This window comes from Hippocampus comes, unplaced genomic scaffold (genome assembly GCF_001891065.2).
Source record: "Hippocampus comes isolate QL1 unplaced genomic scaffold, H_comes_QL1_v1.1 scaffold85, whole genome shotgun sequence".
NCBI lineage: Eukaryota > Metazoa > Chordata > Actinopteri > Syngnathiformes > Syngnathidae > Hippocampus > Hippocampus comes.
Window position 1 is genome coordinate 5,825,472 of NW_017805540.1, and position 9,325 is coordinate 5,834,796.

Below are 9,325 nucleotides of genomic sequence, written 5' to 3' on the forward strand. Positions count from 1 at the left end.
AATTATCATTTACCAACAGAAGCACCTCCCCCATGCTGCGGCATTATCGGGCCAAGCATGAGAATTAAGTTCCCGATACACCCAGGAGAACCTCAGGTATACAGCCATTCTCTTACCTTTTCACAGTTGCTTTGTTGATAATTGGCAATCAGTAATTATTATTGGTTTACTCTCCACTTCATGTTTGACAATCAACTTCCAGGAAGCAGTTACTCCTGTTGAACTTCATTGTCAAGGACTGCAGCCCCTCAGCATTGTGGAGGGTTCAAGGAAGTGATTCATAGTGATAACTGTGCCGAGGCTCCGATGCGTGTGCCGAGTAAACCGGAAGAAAATGTGCGAAGCGCGCTTCGAGGCGTGTGTCGATGACGCTCGCGGCCACGCCCGATGCCTCGGAACGCGCGTTGCTCCGCCCGATGCCTCGCGGGACGGGATTCCTACGTCACCACCAACAAATAAGTTTCGCGGGTGAATCGAAAAAAGTTCGGCACACCGGGACGACAATGAGCTGACAGGTGACACTGACTAGAGGTAAGATTGGGCCGCCCGAGCCCGCGGGTCAGATCGGGTCGGGCTTCTCTCTCGCCGACTTTTTTTTTTGTTCGTTACGAGGCTGTGAATAGTTTTGGCCACGAGAGACCGTGGTTGGCCAAAAAACCGAAGTGGCCCCATCACAACACGTACTGTACTAAACTCTCACAATGACAACTCAAAGAACTCCTTCATGTCTCTATGATCCAGCCGTCATTGTTGTTCTTTGTCTCGCTGCTTCTCTCTCATCGTGTGCCACCGCGCACAATTCTTCAGGATGTACTGCTGCTGTGGTGAATGGCCCAATTTTCAACCCGTCCAAATGACGGAATACCTTAAATTTTTCCTACAACTCTTAAAAAAAAAATCCGTCAATGATGGAAAATTGTCGGTGAATGTACCCTCTGCTGAAACAGAAATACATCTTTAAAGGATGTAAATAATGATACAGACTTGTCGAACTTAGATTTTGTGGAAAAGACAGGCTTTCATTTGTTGTCACAAATCACCCCTCCTCCTCCCGACTCATCACAAATGAAATGGCGGGTTTGCTCGGGCTCGGGCCTGCAAATCAAGTTCATTGGTCGGGCTCGGGCCGGGTCGGGCTGGATTTTTTTGGCCCGATCTTACCTCGACATCAAATCCATGGTCTCATTTTAATCACTGTCATGACATTTATTTTCCACATGATGGCGCAGTAGTACAAATAAAGCCTCATGATGCTTCGGCCCAGGAACGACCCAGTTGGATGGAAAGCCTCATTGCTTCATGAGGCTTCATTTTCCCATCACTACTTACAAGCTACGGTGCGTTTAAAAACGTTTGGGGACACTCGCGTAGATCTGCACCTCAGTGAACAGGCACGACATTGGTGAGTAAATGAATTTTATTTTACATTTCTTCTTGTCATTTTATTTCGTTTGTATTAAATTCATGGTAACGAAATAAAATGACAAAGACACAAAAATGTACCAAATAAATCTGCTCACCTGCAATTTATAATGCACCGTTAAATTACCAACATGACCAAAAGTTAAAAAGAACTGTTAATGTGATATTGCCAATAAGAGTTCATCTTTATCATCTCCATCTTTACAATACTATATTTGACAGCGACAGAAAAAGACTGCAACAATAGGAAATCGTTTTTCTTCTCCACATGTTCTCAAACTTAAACCATACCACAAAAACTCGTTTCATCAAGGTTCATCTCACAATTTTGAATATACTGGAAAACTGTACATCATCAAACTCATGTCGAAGCTCATAATTGGATTCTTAAAGATCGAAAGCAGTGGTAATGTCACGATGCGAGGTGGTGGTGGACCCCAAAAAAGCAGGCAGGAGGGAGGAGCAGGTTGTACTTGAAGAAGTGTATTAAAACAGAGAAAACTAAATGCAAAACAAACATAGTCCAAAGTAGCAAACAAAAATCATAACTGAAGCTAAAACAGAACCATGACCAAAACAAACGTGACAGCAGCAGAGAAACGGCAACAAACAAACATGACAGTAGCAAACAGCAACAATGACCCGACAATGAGTGGTCGGGCTGGGAGTCCTTTTAAAGCACTAATTACCTAATGACCAACAGGTGTGCAGCTGCAGCCCTACAGTGCCACCTGTTGGTCCCAAACCGAATCATGACAGTCCAAGAACACAACTCTCGTAACTAAAATCACTTCCTGCTTCTCTTACTTTAACAGCCAATCAGAACCTATCAACATAAAAACATGTCTAAGCAATTATTAAACAACAGAATATCATTTAGGTATGCTTAACATGAAATAATATGATGCTCAAACATAAAATGATAATTAATAATATAACATAAGCTTACATTCTTCCCCCTCCCTCCTGAGAAATGTCCTCATTTCTACTTTGCTCACTTAACTGTAGAATCCAGGTTACAACAAATTAACAACATTGCACGGGGGGGTTAAAAAAATGGGCATCAGGAATCTTCCCCCTCCCTCCTGAGAAATGTCCTCATTTCTACTTTGCTCACTTAACTGTAGAATCCAGGTTACAACAAATTAACAACATTGCACGGGGGGGTTAAAAAAATGGGCATCAGGAACATACAATCATGTCAGAACAAAGTCTTTGAAACAAGACGGAAGCTTAACTTCATGGCGGCCTGGGCATGTGAAGGAACTGGAACCTAAGCCCAGGGCTGCAGGCCCTGCAGCCGATCTTTTGGAATGATGAGGTTGCAGTCACTGTCTTCATGGGTGCTCTCTGATGTGGAGCAGGATTGCGTCGAGGATCACATGGCACAAACTCCTTGCACCACTCACGAATATCTCGAGACATGAATGGCCAGTAGCACAGTGCCTGAGTACGTTGCAGAACCTTCTCTGCTGACAAATGGCCTGCCACAGGATTTCCATGGAGCAACTTGAAGACATCTTCGTGTAACTCCTGGGGTATGATAACCTGGTAGACTGCTGACTTGGATTTTGGGTTATGGATTTTCCGACAGAGTAGCTCTTGGTGAAAGGTGAGCCTTCTGTATTCATGCCAGAGTGACTTCTCTGCAGCGGGTCTGTTTTTCATCCTCCAGTGAGGGGGTTTGAAGCCTTTGGTCTTCCAACTCATGACCTCCGACAGGATCGCGTCCTGCTCCTGTTTCTCCTGCAGTTCCAATCCACTGGTTGAAAGCTGGAAAGTAGGTGAGGAGGATCCTTTGGACTGTTTTGGAACCGGCTGATGGGGCTTTGGTTTTGGTTCCGGCTGAAGATCGGCGGTGCACACGTAGCTGGGTTTGCTGTGGTTCACATTAATGGGCCTCGTAATGACATGAGAAGGCAGCCCGACGTCAGGAGGGGTGTCAGTGGTGTCAGATGGACTTGGCACTTCTGAACGCCTTGGCAATGAGTCTGCATTCTGACATTGATGTTCTTCTCTGTGGATCACAGTCCAGTTGAATGGGTCCTATGATGTACAATCAGCAGAATGATGGCGTCTTTTATCCTCCTGAGAGTTCCCGCTGCATCTACTTGGGGAATGGCGGTGGTGGCGGTCATCATCAGAGATCCAATCACGTCTGCTCTGTCGGACCTCAGGTGAGTCTGGATGGTGCCTGCGATGGAACTCTGGAGTTTGAACGTAGTGTCTGTCAGGTGAGTAGTAGGCTCTGGCTTGGCATCCATCACGATGGTCGGATGGAAAATGGTGACTGGCCCAGTGGTCAAAGCGCTGGCTGAGGTAGGTGTTCTCCTCCTGTAGCTGGCGGACGTCACTCTGTAGGTTATTCAAGGTTACTCACTTTAAGTGTCAGTTGTTCGTTTGCTTTTAGAAGTTTATCAGAAGCAGCATCAGAACATGTCATTGACACCTAGTCCATAGTCTGCATAGGTGGGTATGAAGCATGAAGGTTCAGTGCTGCACGTGCTCTTTCACAGCGTCCAGCAACAACGAGGGCTTCATCAAGGTCTGCCGCTCCCATCTTGTGGATCTTTTCTTGCAGGGCAGGTTCCAAACCAGCCACGAAGCAACGAAACTTCTCTCCTTCCTGCGCTACACGGCCGTAGTCAGGGAAGGCTTCCATAACGAGGCGCGTGATGTCAGCACTGTACACCTCAAGGCTTTCACCGGGCTTGCGGGGACGAGCATTGACATGGGTTTGGAAAAACGTCAGGGAGTGGTCAAGACCAAAAACATCCTGGAGCCTCTTCTTGACAGCCCTGTAGTCCTCCTTGACTGTGGGGGAAAGGCTATCCCAGTACAGAAATGCAGCCTCAGCTAACCTTGTTGATAAAACTGAAGCCAGCACAGATGACAGGTCAGCGGATGGTTGGTTGTACATGGCTTGCATAGACACCTCAAAACGTCGAGACCAGCTGGTAAAGGACACAGTCCCATCACCTTCAAAAACTGGTGGTAAATCAATGTTGAGGCGTCCTGGTGGAGTAACATTCACAGCAGCCATATCAGTAGCAGTAGAACAAACCATTTCAGCGGGTCGACTCATGGATGTCAGTGTCGGGCATGGTGAGCTCAAAAAGGGTGAATAACGATGGTAATAATGTCCAAAAAGAAGGTAGGGGGGAAAAAAAAAATCAAACTGCAGGAAATCTCAAAATCTCATCCAAAATACTGACTATCAGCAGCCATTCAGTAGAGCGCAAAAATCCATGTGGCTAGCAAGATGACAATAAGCAAGAAAAAAATCATTGCATAAAAATAGTCAAAAGCCACACAAAACATACCAACACCGTTGCCACCAATGTAAGTTGAGGGGTTCGTTGTTTTTAGTGGATAGTTCTTCTTTACGAATGACAAAAGGAGAGATGGAATCCTTAATTGCAGGTTATTAAAAGTGGAAAAAAAAAAGACGTCTGCACCACAGCATGTTTGAGAACACAACTCTCGTAACTAAAATCACTTCCTGCTTCTCTTACTTTAACAGCCAATCAGAACCTATCAACATAAAAACATGTCTAAGCAATTATTAAACAACAGAATATAATTTAGGTATGCTTAACATGAAATAATATGATGCTCAAACATAAAATGATAATTAATAATATAACATAAGCTTACATAAGTATGTAGCCAAACCTTGAAATCGCATCTCAAATGGATTGGAAGCTAATGCAAGTCGGCTAGTATCGGTCGGGGAAATGTGATCGAACTTCCTCGTCCTTGTCGGGAGTCTGGCTGCAGGATTTTGTACTAACTGCAAGCTTTTAACACTGGACATGGGAAGACCAGAGAGCAATACGTCAGTACGGCGAGAAGTAACAAATGCATGAATTATAATTTCTGCGTCACTAAGAGATAACATGGGATGTATCTTAGCGATATTGCGAAGGTGAATAAAAATGCATTTCTACATATATTTTTAATGTGCATTTGAAAAGAGAACGTTGAAACAAATATAATACAGAGATTGCCTACTGAATCTCTTCGTGTAATAGTCCGTTTGTCGAGGCTAAGAGGAATGTCCTTGAATAGGTGCTGATGCCGAATAGGGTCAATGATCATCATCTTAGTTTTATCGAGGTTAAGAAGTAAAAAATTAAAAGACATCCATTCTTTAATCCCAGCAAAGTACACCTCCATATTACAGCAACAGGCCCGGGGTTAGTTATTTCTAACGGTATATATAGTTGGGTATCATCAGCATCACAATGAAAACGAATGTCATTTTATGTATGATTTCACCAATCGGTAGCATGTAAATGCTGAACAAGAGAGGGCCAAGTACCGATTCCTGTGGGACTCCACATGTGAGATTACAAAACTCGGTGTCTTGCAAAATCAATGCTTGCTCTAATAACAAACTTGGTCACGATATCATCCCGAGCCCAAGACAACATCTATCCATCTATCTATCTATCTATCTATCTATCTATCTATCTATCTATCTATCTATCTATCTATCTATCTATCTATCTATCTATCTATCTATAATGTAATCTATAGATGATTATTTGGTAAAGACACATGAGAGGGAGGGGTCATGTTTTTTTTTTACCATTTATACCAAGGTATGTGTTAATTTATATCAACATGGAAATCACCTTTTCATTTTAGTTCATATATTTGTTTTTAATATTGTAGTTTTGTAACGCACCCGTATGTGGTCAAGTGAAATGTCACTTTCCTCTCTTGAGAGCCTGGTCAACGCTCCATTTCACAAGGTGGCGACAATGCACACAGGTGCTTCCCAACCCGCAGGAGAAGGAGAACGAGGAGGAGGGGGAGGAAGAGGAGAAGAAGAAGAAGAAGAAGAAGAAGAAGAAGAAGAAGAAGAAAAAGAAAAAGAAGAAGAAGAAGAAGAAGAAGAAGAAGAAGAAGAAGAAGTAGTCGTGGTACTCCCCCTCGGCCATATTGCATTCATCAAAACTCTTCGCTCGACCTGTACCTTCAGGTAAGTCGGGAGACGTTCTTATTGCAGATAAACTACGAGTGTTTTGCAAGAATGTTCGCGTCATATATTCTTTGCGTGGGTATTTACAACAGTCAAAATGTTGGAGTCGATGTCGGAAATTCATACTCGTGGTTGACGACTATAATAATGTCGGGCACTGTTGTTGTTTTCTGTCACAACGACGAGTGAATCCCTCGGCACGTTTGTGATGCTGACTTTTCAGTTGAAAGCATTTTGATTTATATGGCGGCCTGCTAAATGTAACACGATTCAGCAATGGTTTCCTGGCGTCGAGCTCCTTGATTGACCATCAGGTCTCCGATATTAGGATCCAGACTTGGCCTAACGTCAAAGGTGGTTAGCATTAGCTATTTTACGACAGTGATTATTTTGCCGTGAACGGCTCTGATTGGTCAATCGCTGGAGTAAGGAATCCTTGGCCTGCTTTGAATCGGCTATTTTACCGTAGCAGACAATTGTTGAATTGGATTGGAATGATATGTTAGCCCATCCGCCATATTGTATGTGGCCTTAATATTATATATACATTTGTCTAATATCTTTAAACTGAGCTAGGATAACATCATACATTCAATAGCAATAATGTATGGGGGGAAAAGTATGTGCCGGAATCGGACCCCGTACCTCTGCACTGCGAGGCCGACGTGCTAACCACCAGTCGACCACCGGGCCGCCATTTCTCAACCGGCTCAACAATTAAAAGAGATTGTACTTTGTTAGAGTATGTCATGATGACAACTGGTGACATTTGAACATGTACAACCAGTCTTATTACTGATTAGGGCTGAACAGTATGGCCATGTTGATATTCATATAAAATCATCTCTATCGATACAATATGACTGAGTTCAGTGAAAACGAAGCATTTGTCAGACAAAAAGACTGTAATGCAGAAAGCTGTGGGAAGTGAAGCTTTATTTATTAGAACTTGCAGCCAGTTGTTTGTAATTAGCTGGTTTCAGTTGTCAATCCTTGGCAAGCATGAAATAAGGTTTGTGGTTGGCTGGCCTTAGCTGTCCATTTAACTCATTTCATGTCAAAACAGAATTACATTTGCAAAAAACACTATCATTTAGTGCCAAAATGTAAAAATACGTTTTTGGTGTTTTGTTTTTTTAAATTAAAAATAAATTAAGTATTTAAGGGCTTCGCGCAGCTACTTTAATAAGTTATTTAATAATATGTTAAGGATATTGTTGAATAGCATTTATACACCTTTTGTTCCAAATCTTGCCTACAAATTTAAGCAATAATAGTCACCTTGAGGCACATACCTAACCACACCTATCGATGTTTTTTTCAGTTTTATGGCAATGACTCAAACCATTCAGACCAATGGCGTCCAACCCCTCAGTAAGACCTGGGAGTTGAGCCTCTATGAACTACAGAGAACTCCACAGGTAAAATGTTTCATTTATTAGTCTATATTTTTTGAGACTATACAGTTGATTTCTAATCCTAAAACTGATTTGTGTAATGTAATAGGCAGAGCTGTGCAATGCAATCATAATGGTCAGCATCATTTCCTATTTTCCATGTGTGATTGTGAATTAATGTTTTGTTTTGTTTTTTTTCCGCACAGGAAGCTATAACAGATGGCTTGGAGATTGCAGTTTCACCCAGGTCATTACACAGTGAACTAATGTGTCCGATTTGTCTGGATATGCTGAAAAACACAATGACAACCAAAGAATGCCTGCACCGTTTCTGTGCCGAGTGTATTATCACAGCTTTGCGATCTGGGTAAGTACGGATATATATTTTTAAATTTTATTCGTGTTGGTTATTCAATGGACAGGTAACCCTTGCTGTTAGCGGGAGGTCGATACAGATCGACTTCTAGTATTTTACCTTAAAAGTACATGAAGTGAATGTCAATTTTTTATGACCTTTTCACCATTTGTTCATAAAATACACATTTTGGATGGAACGCAATAAAATGATAGGGCTCGAAACATGAATGCTTGTTTGGTTTTATCAAAAACAATGATGAATTTGAAAATTGTTTTGTTGTCAATTAATCATTGCCCCACGAATATTTTGAGTGATTTATATATATATATATATATATATATATATATATATATATTTTTTTTAACACAGCCAATTTATTTTCTTGGTCATGTGATATTTGTTATTTTAGCAATAAAGAATGTCCTACATGTCGCAAGAAGTTGGTTTCCAAGAGGTCGCTGCGTCCAGACCCAAATTTTGATGCCCTGATCAGTAAGTTTACGATTCAATACACCTTTTGGTTGTTGACTGTAGAAAAACAGTGAAGGAGTTGTGTGAAATTCAATGCTTCCCAATATGTTATGCAAATATTACATTGAATGACTCTTGAGCACAATAGTTGATTTAAGGTAGCCATCATTACTTTTGGTATTTGCTCTTCATCACTCATACTTCCCAAAAGATAATGCCGCATACAGGGTTCTACGTGAAGCCTTTTCAGGTGTTGCGTGTGGGCCACTACAAGACAAATTGTACAGAGATGAAAGTCCTCCGGATTTTCCCGGAATTCCGGGTTTTTCAAATTTTTATGAAAATTTCTCCAGAGAATTGAGGAAAATTTGCATAATCCGGATATTAGTTGACAACATTGAACGAAGACGCGTTTGAGTTTCGTTGTATTGCTTTCACGAGCGTAGCCATATTGAGGCACTAACACTAGTAACAGTAAAGAGATTTTTGTTTGTGTAATAACGACAGAAGGCATGATGGCGTTTGACTAATGGTTTAGTAGAACGAATGGCAACTCGCAACAACAGTAGCAAGCGTCATTTTGCCTCTTGGGTTATACCATCTCAACTAGAACGTGGGGGATAGTCCCCAAACAATTTTCGTCTCTTTATAAACACACCTGCTAAACCCCAGTGGAACGAATAAAAG

General features: G+C 41.9%; 1 protein-coding gene and 1 long non-coding RNA gene across 3 annotated transcripts in view; one reads left to right on the forward strand and one right to left on the reverse strand.

Moving 5' to 3' along the window:
- Positions 1-1,313: 1,313 nt before the first annotated feature.
- LOC109521326 (uncharacterized) overlaps positions 1,314-9,325 on the reverse strand; it is a 13,912-nt gene continuing 5,900 nt past the window's right edge. The window contains exon 3 of the long non-coding RNA XR_002169330.1: positions 1,314-1,324. This is a non-coding gene — a long non-coding RNA (uncharacterized LOC109521326). The remainder of the gene's footprint in view (positions 1,325-9,325) is intronic.
- rnf2 (ring finger protein 2) overlaps positions 6,291-9,325 on the forward strand; it is a 20,814-nt gene continuing 17,779 nt past the window's right edge. The window contains exons 1-4 of one of the 2 annotated variants that reach the window (XM_019879130.1): positions 6,291-6,412; positions 7,737-7,833; positions 8,016-8,176; positions 8,577-8,659. In XM_019879130.1, the coding sequence (XP_019734689.1) occupies positions 7,741-7,833; positions 8,016-8,176; positions 8,577-8,659 (337 nt within the window). In that variant the 5' untranslated portion in view covers positions 6,291-6,412; positions 7,737-7,740. Of the gene's footprint in view, positions 6,413-6,657; positions 6,767-7,736; positions 7,834-8,015; positions 8,177-8,576; positions 8,660-9,325 lie in introns of those variants that run through there. The other variant, XM_019879131.1, reaches the window with a different exon arrangement.